Source organism: Limanda limanda, chromosome 8 (genome assembly GCF_963576545.1).
Source record: "Limanda limanda chromosome 8, fLimLim1.1, whole genome shotgun sequence".
NCBI classification, from domain to species: domain Eukaryota; kingdom Metazoa; phylum Chordata; class Actinopteri; order Pleuronectiformes; family Pleuronectidae; genus Limanda; species Limanda limanda.
This window is the reverse complement of record NC_083643.1, coordinates 27,830,774-27,850,053: the sequence shown is the minus strand read 5'-3', so window position 1 is coordinate 27,850,053 and position 19,280 is coordinate 27,830,774. Positions and strand designations below refer to the sequence as shown.

The 19,280-nt window shown below is 40.1% G+C and overlaps 1 protein-coding gene across 3 annotated transcripts in view; it reads right to left on the bottom strand.

The window, feature by feature from the left end:
• The window catches only part of kif21a (kinesin family member 21A), a 56,295-nt gene extending 37,421 nt beyond the window's left edge, over nt 1–18,874 (bottom strand). For all 3 annotated transcript variants that reach the window (XM_061076123.1, XM_061076124.1, XM_061076126.1), the window contains exon 1: nt 18,560–18,874. In XM_061076123.1, the coding sequence (XP_060932106.1) occupies nt 18,560–18,603 (44 nt within the window). In that variant the 5' untranslated portion in view covers nt 18,604–18,874. The remainder of the gene's footprint in view (nt 1–18,559) is intronic.
• Nucleotides 18,875–19,280: the final 406 nt, after the last annotated feature.

Sequence of the window (19,280 nt, the reverse complement as noted above, 5' to 3'; positions counted from 1 at the left end):
TCTGACTTTTGTTTGTCTTTGTTGAAGAAACATTATTTCTAGATACAATATTTATTCAGTCGGTCCCTGCCGAGGAGCAGACACCAGCCCAGCACTCAGATATCAGCCTGATGTCTTGTCAACACAAATAATGCAGATGATTAGTGAGCACACACTCAGTTTCTGCCCTGTATGTGATAATTTAAGTGAAGGTCTGTAGTTAGTGAAAGCATCTGCTGCTGACAGTCTGTGTTTTAATAAATATACATAATAATAATGCTGTTGTGAATGGTTTGTTTTATTGTATTGTACAGATAGATTAAAGATGTAAGTGTCATGTTTTAGTTGTAAAAAATGAGTACTTTACAGGCAAACATTTGTGCAAGTATCCACGATATTTCAGGATAAAGTCTGAGAGATACTTAATACAACATTATCCCATATTTATCTCATGTAACTGAATAATCAAGGATCAAATTGAAAAGAGACACTACCTGATTTTTAGGTTATTTCTGCTCCTTTATTCACAATTTATTATTTTCTTGCTCACACTCAAACCTGCCCCAGTGACACCACTGTTAAAACCACCTCCTCACTGCACTCAATGTGTGTGAAGGATACAGAGGTGTGAGTATGATCCAATCTGTGAAATGCTTTTACTTTCATCCGGCTACACATCCCATTCAGCTGCTATGTAGAGGTGATGAAGGAGATGAGGTAAGTGGATGTTACATGGAAAACATAAGTATTTGAAGCGATGACTAATAATCAGGAAACTTGTATCCTTGTCATAGTTGGTGAACTTGAATATCATCAGAATGTCAAACAATGGACACGCATGGAATTTCAGCAAGGAACAAATATAATGACATATTTTCTTGGTTGTGCCACAGTGTCCAATAAGGCTGTGACTACAGATTACCAGCCTATTATTTTGTCAAACCAGTGAAACATGGCCACTGGGGCTGCAAGCAATGTTCATTTTCATCATCAATTAATCTGCTGATTATCTTCTCCTGTATTCCTTTTAGTCTGAAACACAACAGAAAATAGTGAAACGTGTTGGATTTTCCTGCAGCTCAAGATGATGTCTTTAAATGTTTTGTCTCAAGAACTCAAGATGCCTGTTTTATTTTAATGTGAAACAAAGAAATGTAAATGATGGTGTAAATGATGCAACATAAAAATGGGCTTCAGGTGAATATTAAATATTAAATATTTAAACCATACATGTTTTTGCTCTGCTTCATTTGTGTTTACAAAGACTAAGCTGTAGAGCAGAGGCTTGTGCCAAGATAAAAAGGAGGTGAAAAGAAAAAGACTGAGAACAACCTTTGTTCATGCACACGCAGCCAAAAATCAAAGCCCGGCACACAAAAGCAAAGCTTCACTCCCTGTGGTTTCTGCAGACTGGAGAGTAAACAGGACAGATCTTTGTGTGGAGATCTGCTGAGAGCAGCAGTGTGGCTGCTTGAGATGACGTCATGTGCTGCCACTGGGCTGTCCGCTCAACTTTAAGTGTAACAACTCACTGTCCTTTATAGAGGAGACAATCACTGATAAGCCAGAGTGAAGGACAAAGAGAAAGAGGGTGTGCAGAAGAGAGAAAGTAATAAGGGGGAAAGTGTGTGTGTGGCTTTGTGTCTCTGTCACACTTGGCTCGTTGACAGACACTGCTTGCCAGCATCTATGCCTCCCTCTGTCTGAAAGGGAGGCACAACTTGAAGGTTTAAGAGCACAGGGGATCAATTTTAAACACACATCTTATTCTAACCTACTCACTATATAAACGGCACATCTGAAGAACAGAACCAACACGTCAAAACGGTGGGGTTTACCTTTTCTGTTTAACACATCAGGACTGTTCAGAACTATCACAATAGCTTTTTGCAAATCAGGAGCCTGCACTTAAATGCCTTTTAACTATATTTAAATCTTCCTGACAATCATTCCTGAAAATTCAGACCCTAAGACCCTTTGAAGGAGACTCATTTTGCTCATGATATTAAGGTTCTTTGTTTTAACATTTAAGTTTTACATGCTCCAAAATTCTACCTAAATTCTGTCCACTGCCGCAGCTCCTCTTATCAGCCTCTGTCTGAAACACTTGGTTTCAGCTCCTTTCTCTTTGAGTCCCCCTCCCGATAAAGCCCAGCCTGCTCTCATTGGCCAGCTGGACCACCCGCATGTAGGAAATGACCTTCATTTTCCCTTTACAGGACCTTGTTAAGAGGATGTGCCGGACTACAGCCACCCGGCGTGCATAATACAAATTCAAGATATTGTGATGTCACTTACAACGATGCAGAAGTAACGGCCAGACTACATGAACTGCCTTTACCACAGAATTTGGGCTTTTTCATTTTGCTGAACATTAACATTCACAAAAACAGGCTGCAATACGACGACCTGCAGGAAAAACCATAAGCACAAGCGATCTGTGTCATAGTCAAACACAAATCCAGCACTTATCAAAGCTTTCATTCAATGTTTCCCCCAAAAACTGTATCATCGGGTCTTTTTGTTCATGCTGGCCTGAAACACTTTGCACTCTGTGATATAAAGAATGGGGTTGCCATGGCGACTGGTAATAGAAGCGGTAATGGAATCGAAGAGTTAACGTCATAATCCGATCACAGCAGGATATAATGCCGGTCTGGCAGACTAAAGGGTACCAGGGGGAGGGGCATGTTGTAGAGATGAACTTGCTACGTATACTGCCGCCCGTAATATACTTCAGGATGAGGTTAATTCACTGCAGAGTGCCGCCCCAACTTCTGAGTAAGTCGACGTCTCCTCAGTCTTTTATCATATAATTATTCTTAACCCACAGGGATCATTGTTACTGATCAAGCAACTGATCAAGTCAACCACAACAGACCTTTGTTATCCTCTCTGTTCCATAAAGAGCCAACAGCAGTCATATGTTCATTTAAGTCAGACAACTCACGTTCGAACATTTATTGCAGCATTACAACATATTTAGTGCTTGGCGTCTAGGCTCCAACTTAATCACTCCCCATTATGATTACACAGGAATGATGGGAGTGATGAGCAAATACTTGTGTATGATTATTGCAATACAATTGTCATCAACAGCTAGATAACAAAAGTACATTGTATATCATTAAATGCTTATTAATATTAACAATAGATGGGACTCTGGGACAATGTGTTTTTTCTTTGTGTGAGCTCACAAATGGAAACATCATTTAATTCTGCCTGAACAACTGTTTGTCTGGTAAAATGACAATGTCCAATTTAATTTGATTATTGATCATTCAAAACACACTCAGCACAGTGAGGAGGTATAACAAATAGGATCTTCTTCAGACTTGTAAAAATGGGTTTTTAAGAAATGTTTAAAACCATAACCTTTACTGGGGAACAAAGAAAGGTTTGGTCTGAACAGATCTCTCGATGTTTATCTTAATCAAATTTTTGGCCATATTGCTCAGCCCTCATTCAGATAGAGAAGGAAAATAAATCTGCCTCTAAAACTTTCAAGTATCCAAATATCAGAACTGTCAATAATCAGGGATCTGTGTAACCCATAACACAAATTTAGAAGTCCAAACAGTCTGTTTCCCCATTAAATCAATGGAAACAAAGGCTGGTTTGACACCAGTTCAGAGGCTAATCCTCAAACATGTAAAAGCGCATTCCTCTTTGGTGAGACGGCGTGAACCCTTGCTCATCCTTCCTGCAAAGCTTAAAAACTGCAGTAAAGGATTGACACCAGATCACCCCTGCACGTAAATTTGAAATTACTGAGAAAGTGGGCCTGACACTAATGCTTTTATTAAAACTCTAAACGCTCTTACATTTCTCAATAATAATCAGAAGAATATGACAGCATATTAATGATCTTATACCATTTTATTAAGCATATGCACTTAAAAAGTTTACTCTTTTATTTAATATTAAAATAATGGAAAGGAAATGTTTAAATGTTGTGTCATTTAATAGTCAGAGTTGAGAAGAACCTGAATGCCAAGTCCTCATAAATTTATTTTTTCAGCTGAGACATAGAATTCATCAGTAGAACACATACTTCTAGTTTCCTTAAATTCAGTCGAGATGCACCAAATTCACACGCATTAATATTAGTTCCCTAAATGTGCCAAATTTTTCTGCAAGATCCATTAATTATTCCGAGGGAAATCTGTGAAATGTAAAAAAAAAAATCATCAAAGTGAAAGAAAGATTCGGATCCGCCGACTGGTCGGCACCAAAACATAATGTGTTCTTCCATGACCCATACCACATCCTTCCACAAACTTTAATGGAAATCTGCCTATTTGTTTTTGTGTAATCTTAGTAACTATTACACAAACCAACAAAAACAGACAGGTGGGAAAACAACCTCCTTGCCAGAGATGTTAAATCAAGGTGTTTCCACACAGTGAAGCAAAGACCCAGGGAATCTAACAGTATATTGCCACAAACAGCCTTCTTCTTGACAGACTCTAATGGCAAAACATTACAGAACTTATAATGTTATATAAGTGTACATATTTATTATATTAGCAACATCTACCAATTTCAAAAGTTTTACTATTTTGCAATGTATCAGTTCTCCAAACCCTACAGGGTGAGTTAACTTAGTTGTCCAGTCTTGATATATTCTTCTTCTTTTTTTTTTATGGCAGTTGGCAAATAACTTTTAGGTGCATCAGTGTGGAACACTTGCGTCATTTTATGTGAATTCAAAGAAGACAGAAATGGAGGAGGGCAGACATGTGTTCTGTTGGAGGGGAGTAGGAATTGTATCCTTGTTTTAGGTTGCAGTATGGTACTTGTAAAGCAGATAATCAGTACAGAGTGACCTCTAGTTGGGAACGCCCCCGCGATTGTCCGAAGGGGCAAATCGGGTCTAAAATTAGCCCGGTTACCCTCTTGTGGGGAGAAGCCTTATAAAAAAGCTCATCATGGAACCCATTTATCAAAGTAGTCTTATTTCTGGGTGTGTTAGAGAAGGAATTCATCACATAACCTAACACGAGGCCAGAGCTTGCAACAACAAGAGACACACCCAGACGTCTGGCAGGGCACACAAACTGTTACATAATCTGCACATGAAGTTCACAGAGGCAGAGACAACCCTGTTGTCTGACCTGAGTTCATTGGTTCATCATGCTGTAATAATAAAGCTGTGGGTATGCGTGGACATCACACTGATCTTGGAAAGTGTGCTTTGAAAAACAAACAAGGCTGCAGCGAATCCCTGTGGAACGCTGATAACGGCTTTACAGTTTCCTGCAGGTCAGGGGTCAGGCAGCAGACCACCCCATCATCATCAGGGGTGGGATGGGGGAGGTCCGGCAACAGGAGGTGTCACCAAGGGATCATCTGTACCTGTCAACATGGAACAGGAACACCACCAGGCAGGCCAGGGCCAGTGTTTGAGGGAACATTAGTCCTTTTATTGCTCATTGGCAGATGTACACAGCATTAAATCTTTGAGTAGCCATAATACATGTGTCGAAGATTTTGTGTTTTCTGTCCGTTTTTTTTCTTTTTTCCCTTAGTATTCATGGTCTTTTTCATTGGGGCAGAGGCAAATTATCCAAAGTAACCACAAATTTGACTGTAAAATTAAAACTGTGGCTGAATCCTTGTTACTTCCACCCAAGACCTTACATTTTTGGTCTATTTCAAGTCAAGAAAATTCAGGCAAATTTAGGGGATTCTGCGCAAATTGGTTTAGATCCAAATAAAAATCTTGATGTGGTTTCGTAGGGGACAGGAATTTGTCTGATGCTGTATGGTAACAAACCTGTAACTACCACCAACATGTAGCTGAAAAGCAGTTTATATGTATCTTCAATGGTTTTAGAACTATATCTAAATATAGGACCGGTTTTGTATGAAAACGATGGCACCATTCGCTCTGCTGAATTTGCCTGCGTTGTAGCTTCTTATTCAGGTTTTGTCTCCCAACTCAGATACCCAAGCTGAAGTTGCAGTACGAACAATATTAAGGATGAAAGTCATTGTTTCCAAAATTTAGTGTTTGATTATAAAGTATTTTTGAAAGAGGACAGGTCACGTCAATGCTGTTACATTTGATATCACTCGCACCTGACTGAAACGTAAAAAGTTACCAAAGCAAAGATAGATAAGACTTATACTTTTAATCATCACATGAAAACTGATGGTAGAGTGATGTTTTTAAAGCCTCCCCCTTTTTCTAGTCTGGCTGACACACTATATCAGTGTACTATGAATGTGACATCCTTTTCAGGAGTGCAAGCACACCCATGCATGCATACACACACACACAAACACCTACACATTTAATTTTGACCATAGCACAACAAATAAACTAACACAGTGTACAGTTATCTGATATCAGTAATATACAGCAGGTCTGGAGACACAGTGAAGCCAAACAGCTCATATAACAGCAGCAGGGCCTAAAAGCAACAGCAACAGTCATTAGCAGTTGAACCAGTAAACATCTCACTCAACCTTATTATGGCTGATTCATCACTATTTGACTATGATGAAGAAGAATTAAATATAAGCAAGGAGTTTATTACGACAAGATCCCAATCTTCTGGCTTTTTGATCCTGCATGAAACTTTAACTGCACATGTAGACATAAATACAACTAGTATACAAATACCTGCTGGCAAAGAAGACACATTTAAACAAAGCCACCTCGAGCTATCACTGGCTTCTCTGTTTCTCTTAAAGGCTTTCAAAGTAATTCAAACATTAGTTTAACAATAACTTATCTTTGCCAAACACATTATAAAAAGCATTTATTAAAGATGTATAGCCAGCAGCTGCTTTCCTGTTCGAGCAGATTTGTGAAAAACATTCTCAGACAGCAATAACATGTTCTTCCTGAGTCTCTTTGCCTATACAGTACATACATTTAAATATTGTGGAAAAGTTGTTTTTTTCATAATTCCTTCAGTGTAAAGTGAAATACTTTTTTATATTTTAATTTTAAGTAAATTTAGGAAATCTTAATAAAATTAATAAAGAATTTACAGTCCAATTTCTGTATTTTCGTTTATGCACTCAATACTTGGTCAGTTCTAGTATAAGCAAAAAAGACTGCATCAATGTGGTGTGGATTAGTCTGTGGCACTGCTGAGAAGTTACTGAAGCCCGAATGGTATTGATGACAGCCTTTAGCTCGTCTGTATTGTCCTGACAATACCCCATAGATTTTCTATGGGGCTCAGTGCAGTCGAGTGTGCTGGCCAGTCAAGCACGGTAATATCATGGTCAGCAAACCAGTTAGTTGTAGCTTTGGCACTGTGGGCTGTTGCTAAGTCCTGCTGGAAAAGGAAATCGGCCTCTTCATATAGCTTGTCAGCAGACGGAAGCATGCAGTGCTCTAAAATCTCCTGGTGGACAGCTTTATAGTCCTTGGACACAGTGAACACAGTGAACCAGCACCAGCAGATGACATAGCACCCCAAATCATCTGTTGTTTTGGAAGCAGTAACTATTGAAATTAAAATGCTAGTAATTATTGAGTCAGGGATATATAACATTTTAATTTTCTTAAAGAACGGTAGAAACATATTGAACTCTTTTACAATATTCTTACTTTATGAGATGATCTTATACAGCACAGGCTTACAATGAGCATCTACATAATTTCAAAACATGGATCAAATGGATTATTCAATACCAATATTCAAAACTGGGATTTCTCTCATTTAATTGTTTTTATTCTTTTCAATATTCACTTTTTGGGATTTAATAGTTAGCCCACACTAGTGAGGGCCCAGTAAAGGAGTAGGGGGAGAGATCAAAATAACATACCACAAAGGTCCTCAGCTGCATGGAAACCAAGAAACACTTTTCTTTTATTGTGATTGGACATTGCTTCGTGATTTAAAAGCTTTGCAGTTAAATAAATTAGTCGCTCATTGTCTCCTAAAAATAACTTCTATCTAAAATTTAGTTTTGAAAATAATAATGTCGCATTATATTCAGAAACAATCTTCCAGAAATGTTCAATATACAATCCAATTTACAGATCAAAATTTTGTGACATGCCAGCAGTTTCCTCAATAATTCCACTTGCTCCACAGGGCTCATATGACCGAGTCATGCCAGGACTGCAGTGTCATTCAACCATGAATTGTTGACACAGGAGTCCCATCGCTGTGTTAGCCAACTACACAAAAGCTACCCCTGAAAATATGGAGAGTGTGTGTGTTTGTGTGTGTGTGTGTGTGTGTGTGTGTGTGTGTGTGTGTGTGTGTGTGTGTGTGTGTGTGTGTGTGTGTGTGTGTGAAAGTGAGGGACACATTAGCTCGCCGCCATCTGCAGCTTTCAAGGCAGCCAGATAGCAGATAATAGGTTAGGCAAACACACCAGTCGAGGTCGAGTGGAAGTCAGTTTGGCTCTGCAGTTAACCGTTTGTATCTCATGTCAGATGTGCAATTCCATTTTGGTGGCCACTCAACGCTAAATTCAAATGACTCACATCTCATATATATGCAGATCAGACAGCTGCTTCATGACTCCAGCAGGTGGTGAGGGTTCATTTGCATATGCTTCCTTCAGAGGCGTTTTATCAGCGCCTGCATTTTAGGTGCAAGACACAGTCTGACAAGCTCGTTGTACAATTTGAGGTGTGTGAAGGAAGTGGCTGCCTGCACACATCATGATCTCAAAGTTTTCACTCGAGAGGGTCTCTTGCTGTTTTCCACATGAGCTCATTTGGACACTCCCCAGAGTTTATACCAGGGGTTGGCAGGAGAATCTCCACAGAAAATCTGGAGACTGTGATATTTGTGTTCTCAAGAGACTATCTGGAGTTCAGTGCATGTCTGAAAGCAGCTTTAGTTGCCAGTGTATTACAGTTGGTACACCTGCATCTAGAATTTTTTCTTTGATGATGTTAAATTGATTTGCACCAGTGATGTAACTTGGGTTGACAAAACAATAGTGTCACCTGTCTGAGAGATCAATAAACCACATTACAATTTAATGGCACCACAAACTGCAGCCTCCAACATGGGAACACGGTTGAATAAACACCTCTATAAAAATATTTCAACAAATAGATTTTATTGCAGATTTATTGCAGAACCCAATAACTGCATACTGAATTATCAGTTTTAAGAAATAATAGCAGAAAACCCCTTATATTTGAGCAGCTGTAACTGGAAAATGTTGAATGGAGAAAATGAATGGACCAGTTCACTTTGTTAATTTGGTTGCCACTGTTATATTATAATGGTATTACAACCAGCAAAATGAGCATCCTCTACATTGAAACATTATATTGTTGGAGGCTAAGCATTCCTGCGAGTTGCTTCGGCTTCCATCTCTTCTATTGTTTAATTCTGTCTCAACTTTTTAATTCATCCTCAAGTCCAAAGTATCCACACAAACAAAATGGCATTGCAAACGAATAGGTCCACAGTTCAGTTTGATCCAGACGGAGACGGCTTCTTGGAGTCTGACTAAATTTTGTTCTGTTTCACACCTGTTATTTTGGTACGGACTAAAGTCAGATGTTTCAGACCAAACAAGGTAGGTGTGAAAGCCCCCTTAGTTTTAAACAGACTGTTTTAATAAAATGTATCATACAAATCCAGCCACTGATGTTATACACAGATATAACCTCACATATCATGTTTACGGAGAGATACAGTTTCTTTAGCAGCTCACTTGAACAGAGAAAAAACATCCATTCCCATTAACTGCAGAGACAGTGTCTTGACATAAATAACAGGGTGGCAGCTCACAATGCAAACAGAGCTATTTGTGACTATCTGAGGCCTATTTGAAACTTTCCACTGGCAGTTTGATGATGGAAGTTAAGTTACATCCAAATTGTATTTATGGCACCAGTTCCACTTTTAGACCTAATCCGTTATAGCCTCTAGCCCTTAACTGGACGTGTCTGCGCAGGGAGGAAGTGGCCAACATCAAGCAGAGCTATATGCTGGAGTCTTAGGTGGAGACTTAAGCAAGGTGCAGGAAAAATGGCAAAAGACTGAGTAGAGTGCAAATAACTGCAGCAGAGTGAACAACATCATTACAATGGGTGTGGTGTGCATGTAAGTTGCTGTATAATTACTGAGTACATCCAATCTATTTAGCATGAAAAACTTGTTTCGTAAGTGCTGGATAATTTTAAGAGGGTGGTGGTGGTGATAAAAAATCTAGTCCTTGTCATAAACATGTCCACATGTGGTGCATGCGGCTCCACAGTCGAGGGCTCTCGGTACTGGTACAGATGCGACTGGCAGAAATGTGCTGACTCCTTAGAGGTTGCGATATAGATAACTGAGGTCTTCCAGCAATGCCGACATGAATCTATTCTGGGGGAAGTTGAGTTTAAGTGTAGGCTATGCTTAGAATCGTCTTGGAATGGAGGAGCCTTCTGTCTAGAAAGAGGTCCCAAAGGCAAAACAGTGGAGCCGCATGGAAGTTTAACTTGGCACTACAGGGAAACCAGTCACTTAAGTCTAACACTTAAGATGTCGGGATATTTAAGTCTAGCTATGGAAAGAAGTTTATACTCCGGCTACATTGCCTACATCTACTCTCCTTGAGTTCCTCTACTGTTGCAACCTATTGATTATTAATAATTACTTAAAACTGCATGATTTGTTTGAGTAGGTCTAAATCCCGAATATATTTAATTCACAAAATATAAAATAAGAAAACACAGAGTCTTCACATTCAACAAGCTGGAACCAGATAATGTTTAGGATCTTTGATAATTGACTTAAGAAACTGAGTAATTATTAAAATTGTATCAATTAATTGATTGTTTCAGTTCTAGCTGCTCATAAGTTAGTTAGCTTAGATATAATAGTAATAATAATAATAACAATAATAATAATAAAAGAGGATTCATTGACAAAGCGGATAAACAATTAAAGCAATTCATTAGCAAAATATTTGTAAACATTTACTCCCTGAAAATTTGCTGATGTTTTCTGTTTTGTATCATTCTAAATTGAATATGTTTGGGTTCTGGATTGGCATTTGAACAAAACAGCCATACAAAGATCAATTGCCTCAAGCTCTGGATACTCGTAAAGGTTTGACAATATTTCTAAATAATCTATAGAATGGACTGTAAACTTAGTGAACTGTTGCACTGAGGACAGTATATCACCCGAATGCATTGATCCCAGGTACAGACAGCACACAAGTCTATTACAATGAGCACCTTTAACTGCGACACTATAAACCTATATTGACTTCACCATCAAATGAAGTAAGGTCAGCTATGTTACACCGTAATAAGCAGTCTATTAAAAGCTGGACTGTGTTGAGCTCCCGCTCCGCTTTCAGCTATATCCTCAGGCAAAGTGGGTATTATTCATAGCTTCCGTCCGTGTTACTTGGCTAGCACTTTAACATTTTGGCTAGTGCTTAAGAAGACAAGCAACATGAGCAGAGAAGTAATACAGCATGGTGTGAGCTCCCCTCAGGCTATTTCTCTCACAAATGAATGGAGATCATGGCAGGAGGACACAGAGCTGGAAGGAAAACAACGCAGGTCAAAGCCAACAAGCATCGCTCCACACAATGCAACAAAGAATAACCCTGATGTTATGCTTGAGCAATGTTTTTTAAAGGTCGTCACTCCACATACTCTAAAACAACCATGAACCATAGACAGTGACATAATTAATAATTTTCTTCATATTGTATCGACTATGCAGTTAATAATGTTCTTGGAGCTGTTCTGTGATGCAATGCAAATAAAGTAATGAGACAAATTGATGTGAGTTGGTGTCTCCGCAGCTGAATACAAGAGGCATCACCTTACAGAAGAGAGACCTATTTTACAGTCAATAAACAGGACTTATAATGTTTGGAAAGTTGCCATTGCCATAATTGTATTGTATTATTACAATTATACTACATATCCCATCTGGCCTGAGAAACCCCTAGGTTCCCCCAGGGAGAACTGGAAAGGGCGACTCGGGAGAACGTCTGGGATACCCTACTTAGACAGCTATCTGCACAACCCGAGTCCACATAAGTGGAAGACAATGGATGGATACAAATTCCCAACTTCCGAAAACCCAGAGCTTCAAATTGCTTCTAGTTTGTTTCGTCTTACAGAAAAAAACTTAATTCACAATTGAACACAGGGTGTCTATATCTATAGATAAGTTTATTTAATACTCTTATTTATTACTTAGTTAGTTATAAGCTGCACTTGCCACAACCAATTGCTTTCTGGATATTGTATGATTTATGAGGTATGCTGTATTTTGTTGCAATTAGTGTGGACGATACATATTCATGCTTTTATGCACATGACATTTCTAACATAAATAAAATAACTTTTATTGAATTTACTAGTTAAAATATACTTTTCTATGAAAATATGCTAAAAGTGAACACATATATTTCCATTAGATTTCACCACAGCACAGTTGGCTTCATAAGATATTCCAGGCACTACACGTTCCCGTCATTCTCCAGCCACTTATCATCAAACTTGCAATTCCCCCATAGCTAGCAGGCTGGCTTACACCAGAACCAGAACTAATTACTAATAAATCTTTCTTCTTTGGTTTGGTTTAGCAAATACCTTTTTTTGAAATATTCTTTGGCAGTGATTTGCCTAGAAAAAACTAAGACCTATCCAATCTGAATTTAAGACAATTAAAACTTTAAAATACGTTTTATTGGTAAAAATTATTTTAAGACTTTCTTGATATACATTATGTCACTTTGGCCACTAGGAGTCTAAATCAAAGCAGTAACAAAAGACATAGTTTGATGATGTCATGATGCGTGGGAACATTGGAGATGTCTTTACCACCAATGGTGATAAAAAATCTACTCAGGCGCAAATAATGATAACAGATTAGGTCATATAATTAAATATAATTCACGTTATGTAAAAAAACAGCAATAAATAATCGAGATCCAATACAAGTGAACAATACAAATAATGGAAGGAATAAACAGACACCTAACTAGCTAACTGGCTACAGTCTGTTTCTCCTCTGTCACACGCTATTTGAAGTTGTAGCAGAAAAGGGCAAAAACATGGGTAAAACGGATATGATGCAACAGGGGATCAAATACCTCTGGACCCATAGTCATCCTGTGTGCAAGACAAGAAAAACACTGTCCTCATATTTGAAAAACTTAAAGTAGCTAATGCTCATCTCATTTGTTTGTAAATCAACTTAAACTTTAAACTATCAAAATAATTGTATTAGTTTTGTTTTCAGGTTTACTACAATTAAATGGCCTCTAAGGGTTTACAATCATCCTAATATCCTTCCACTTCCAAAACAACATCTACATAGGGTGGATTAATTCATATTCACCTGCACATTTAGGATACACAGAGTAATGCAGTAAACATGCACTTCTTTCAAAAACATCTGCTATATCCAGTAGAAGACACCTGAGTCGTATGCAGGGATTTAAATGAGGATTTGTGTTTGCTCAGTTCAGACTGGGTTTCTGTGGCCGCATAAAACCGTTATTGTGTGTATCAGGTTACAGGTGACTGGCAGAATTCACATTCCTGCCTCCTACCATCAGCAGGTGTTTAACACAGGGATTGGCTTAAAAACAGTTCACAGTATTAAAGTGTCATCTGTAGCACCACAGATGGGTATAAATACTGATTAAAAGGTAAAACAATGGGAAGAAATAGAGGAGCTAGAGACCAATGCACACTTTTTATAAACACAGAGGCACACACACAGATTCACAGGGGTATTGGTCAGCGGTGAACTCCAGACTGACTTGGCTCAATGGATGCGAACAAAGCACGGGGTCTGGAGAGGCTTTAGACTCTGTTGGGGCTTTGTGTTTTCATGGTGCTGCCATGGGTGACGAGCGCGCATCTCAAACGTCCCATATCTGAGCTCCCACTGGTTCTCTGCCAGTCTTCCACTGGCCATGCCCATGTTTTTGGCAGCAAATAACTATTCTACTGCTGAACTTCATCTTAATTTTACTCTTTTTATTGATAATATTATCACTTTGTCTTTTTATTCTCTGTCTGTTGCTTTTACAATTTGTCATGATGCCTTTTATATTTTATATATAGCCCTATGAATTCCCTTTATGAAATGTGCTATAAAAATAAACTTGCCTTCCATTAAAAGTTCAAACTTCTGGAAATATATCGTGGTAAATCTTAAGAAAGAGGTCCCAAAGGCAAAAAAGTGGAGACGCATAGAAGTTCCACTTTAAATATGGCACTACAGGGCGGCCGGTCTTCATGTTATGGCTACATGCATTTAAAAGCTGAACCTTGTGACTGCTTCATAACGCTCACAATTCCCTATATGACCATGTTTTCAGCAGTTTTCTAATCTGCACCTCACATATCATCTCAGTTGAGAGGCCCCCTTGCCTCTGTTTGCACTGTTAACCCCCACAGCTATTGTCACCTGTTGTCTCCTGTCAGCTGAGTTACAGCCTGCTCTGCTCTTTAAGTCATAGAAGATATCTGCGCTAATTGTGCAGCTCATTTTAACAAGCTCCTTCTACCACCATTAACCCTGCCTCTACAGTTGGCTCAGGAGCGACAATCTTAGAGATTAAGACCAGTCGCTGCATGCCTCCATGCTATTACATTAAGGTACGCCTGTAACTTAAGCCTTAAGAGGTTTAGGGACCCATTTAATCTCATTATCATGATTGTTATGCCCCCTCAGCTGAGAAGTGAAATCAACAAGTCCTCACAGAGAAGAAGAAAGGCGGAATTTCCATGATGAGATGTGTCTTTTGATAAAGTGGGCTGCCTCACGTTATTTAGGTATTAATGAGCTTGGCAACAGCAGCTCAACTGCAGATATAAACAAAGTCAAAGTTCCTCCGCCACGCTTTGATCCGTGCCGCTCATCTGTCACCAACTTCAGAATAAAGGGTAGCCGTATGTTTGTTGAAATGCAGTAATTGCCTCAGCAGGCAGGTTCGACAAGTCTCTGGCTCCACCTAAGCCCTTCCCCTCAATGTACACCTACCATTTAAAACCAGTCATTGTGACATCCTGCACTGTGCAAATAAGCCGACTAGAGTGCAGTCTATACTGTAGCCTAAGAGGCTCACCGTGTGACTCCCTCTCAATGTACCGACCATGCTCGGTGAATGGGTAAACACATGCTGTTGATGCAAAGGCACATTAAAGCTAATGTGTTGACCGTTGTGCTCCTTTGTGAGTACAGGACAGCCTCTGTTAAAATAAGCTAGGGTCTTAAACCGATTCAACAACCTCAGCCAGACATCCCAGTCCTTAAGGCGATCCTGTTTAAGGTAATGAGCAAGCCAGGATCAGGTCTAGTGCCTTAAACGGCAACATTCATTTGCTGGTCTCTAAGATAAGCTAAACATTTTGTCCATTTACATGTGAGGCTTTTTGTTGACACACAGCAACTCCTGTGTAGCCAGGAGCATAAGCATGCCCAATTATCTGGGGGCCATTTGGGATTACGTGGAATTGAGGCAGCTGAGAGAATGAAGTGTCGCGCCCAATCTGAACTGGTTGTACACGTGCACGGTGAGACTTGTCAACAGTCTTGATGAAGTGTTATACCAGTTGGTAGCAGGTATAACATGCCACTGCAAACTGGGTTTTACAGAGAAAAGCAATGTGTAAACTAATCACAACAATGGTTTTACAGGCATCGTCAGAGACAAAATGCTTCAAAAATGATTATTAGTATAGGTCCAAAGCCTTAAATTACTACATGCATTTTACTGAGAGAGACAGTGTGTGTGGTTTTTATTTTAGAAAACTTATGACAAAGTGAAATGTAGTGTGCTAAAATCAGAGGCTGAACATTTTAGTTCCTGTCCCCCTCTCACTGGATGAATGTTGTCCACACTTTTGTTGCAATTTGCTAGACGCTTTTGGAAAGCACAAGTCATTTCAACCCATAATTATACACTTTTCGTCAGTTTATAGCAGGAGGCCATGGTGTGCTTTGCAGTTCAACCTTCCCATCAAACATCCTGTGTACGTTCTACAGAATTAGAGACCTGGAATCAGACTGGTGAGATTTCAGCTCAATGATCAGTTTTGAGGCAGCAGTTTGTGGCCTTGTTATACTGCATTGTAATGTCCACTTTTTAATGCCAGTTTTTCTGATACGAGGGGCAAAACGTAAACCTGTCTAATAAAGCTGCCATGCAAAGAAAAACAACTTTTATGAACCTCTATATGCTTTTCTGTTTTTTGTTGAAACAGGTGTGTCTCTACTTTAGGTGTCACAAGTGTTTGTATCTATGTTGTCCACCTTGCTTTAATTGTAGACTGAATGTCAGACAAACCTTTCTGTACAACACAGTACTAATCAACAGCACTGCAAACTGCCTCCACAATGATCGCACAGTTGAAGCAAAACCTCCCTAAAACAACTGCAATAAAAACTGAACATTACAACCCTCATGAAGGGAGGATTTGTTGCTGTGCTGTTGTGTTAGACTGTATGAGCTTTAGAGGCTGGTTTAAAAAAATAAACTGGTACAAATAGAGCTGCAACGACAAGATATAAAATGTAAAAATTCTTCATTGAAATTTCTTTGTTATATATTTTTGTTGACTTTTGTTCTTATATTATCCAAAAAGTTCCAAACAATGCTGAAACCCCGAGCAAGCCCAATTTTTTTCAAGGTGACAAGACGTTTCATTTTGGCCGCCTTCTATTTGCATATCCACTTCACCTGTGACTCTGTCTGTCTCTGCTATAACCTCCGGGGGAAATGACCTATGACGACAGAAAAACACACTGCTAGCCACTAAGCAAGCCAGCTCCTCTTTCCTTCCACTGTTTGTTTTGGTCACACGTAATGGATTGCAATCTTTCCCTGCCATTTGCTGCGTAACATGAATAAGACTTGATTTGTGCACAAGTTGCATGATTGAAAGACACCTTGTGGTTGAAGTTACATGTTGCACATTTAATCAAAAGAAAAATAAGTAAATATTCTCTGCTTTCAGATTCTGAACTGTGAATATTTTTTAGTTTCATTTACATTGTTCAAATAAATCATTTGAGGACATTGTGTGTTCTAAATTACAGTCCAGAACTGGTTAAAACACCAGGGGAGTCTCAACATAACCTGAACTTTCAATGTGGTTATTTTAATCGCAGGACAGTTGTATTGTGTATTCTCACATGAGTGCTGTGCTGTTATTTCTCTGGTTACTCCGTCCTAACAGGGTTTTTCTGACCCTGCAGCTTCAGACCTTCAAATCGTACAAAATGTCATCTCTGGCTATAAAGAGCGAAGAGCATTCACACTTTGATTTTTGAGGAATGTCACCTAAATCTGCCATTTCTTGATTAGCTATTATTTTGACCAATAAAAGCTTTACTGTAACTATCTGAAGCCACTGTTGGAAAACCTTGGAGCCCATCAGCTATTGCCCGACGACAAAATAGCCTCTGTGTTTTGGACCTTTAGGCCAAAACTCTGTCTAACTACTCGCCCATGCATTTTGGTCAACGTGTCCAATCTCTTTTACTCTCCACATGGACTGTTTGCCTGTGGGCAACCAAAGCCTTCTAACGTGAGGGCCTCCAACCCTGAAATCTGTCCATCAGATCCTGAATGATTTTTCACATTCACACGTAGAGTCTGCATAAAGACATTACCTTTAGAACAACACAACAAGTCATCTACCAAACAACAAAAGCAGCTCACAAATGTCAGCTGCATCTGATCAAAATGTAGATTTCTCCAAATAGAATCAGGAAGCTCCGGACAAAAACGCTCCTCTCACCCAATGATGATGCACTTTTGTGAGAAAGTGCATGTGACAGAGATGATCAGGAACAAATGAGAAAAGGCAAGGAAGGACAACTTGGAAAAAAAAACAGATGTAGAAGAAATAGGCAAGATGAATGTGGCAATAAGCCTTTTTTTAATAATATTCTCTGAATGGCCTTGAATAAGAGACAGGGAGAGAGACTGGTTTCACACTGTGCCATCATACCTCATTGTGCCACCTCACCAGCTGGGTGGGAGTGGCCCACCTCAACACAATAGCACACACTTATTAAATGCATGGACTTGGAGGACAGAGAGCTGGGTTTTGTGTCTGTTCACAGGCTTTAATCACTGCGAGGGGCTGCAGACTGACCGTCCACAAGCTCCAGAGAGACTGTGACGGTGTTAGAGGAGCTGCACTGCCCTCTCCGTGAAACGTGGCTGTCAAGTGAAGCTCCTCTTTCATTGACTAGCTGTCTCTCTGCAGGAGAGGAGAGAAAACAGGCCGATCGCATCTGTCTCTTCCTCTGACTGCTCGGCCTCACAAAGGGAGCCGTCCCTGCTGGTGCACGCCAGCGTGGAGAAGGCGAGGCACGTGTGTGTACACCTGTGCAGTGACCGGGTCCCTGCACAGGAAACATACTGTGCTTCAACTGTAGGACAATGCAGAGAGGACAGAGGAAAATGTCCTTTAGGGTCGAGAGAAGCATCAAGAGGGGCTGGAGCTGGAGCAGCGTGCTCAGAGGACGTGAGGCTGATGATATAGACTGCGTGTGTTAGCAGATGATGGAGTTTGTAGGCCCGCAGCCCTGACTGACAGGTGGTACCGGTTAATGAACCCACATAAGAATGAGGAGATGTGACCGGGACTCACCTCAGCGCCACACGGACAGTGCTGTCATCCTGTCCCGTCGTCATGGTTCCTCGTGCAAGAACCCGCAGGAAAAGAAGGAGCAAAAAGCGGATTTATCTGTTTCGGTCGTTTCCCTGGAAAACCGGAGAGGAAAAAAGAGTGCGCACTCCCCCCGAGCAACGGTGCAGTTCACCTCCACTTCAACAACGCCATTGCAACACGCACAGGAACGAGCTCAGCGGTGCGTTCACCATGACATCAGCATCTCTGCGCAGTCCGGCGTCACTTCAGAGACACACCGCTGCGCGCTGCCCCGCGGACGTTCACGAGCGCACACACATGGATCACCAGCGTATGCACCCGCGCGCGGCCGCGTCTCTCCGCTCCGTTTACGCACCGGGGAGGAAACCGCAATGCGTCAGCAAGCCACGCCCACTACCAAGCACTGGCTGCCTGGTGACGTCACAACGTGAGAGTAATCCTGCACATTAGAAAGAAAGACAGAAAGTGGGAAAGACAGAAAGTGGGAAAGACAGTTAGGAAAAAAAAGAAAGAAGGAAAGGAATATCCAGAGAAAGAAAGAAGGGAAAACAGAAGGAAAGAAAGAAAGAATACTGTAGTAGAGTATTACATTACATTACATTTCATTTAGCTGACGCTTTTGTCCAAAGCGACTTACAATAAGTGCATTCAACCCCGAGGGTACAAACCAAGAACAACAAGAATCAAGACATAACAATTT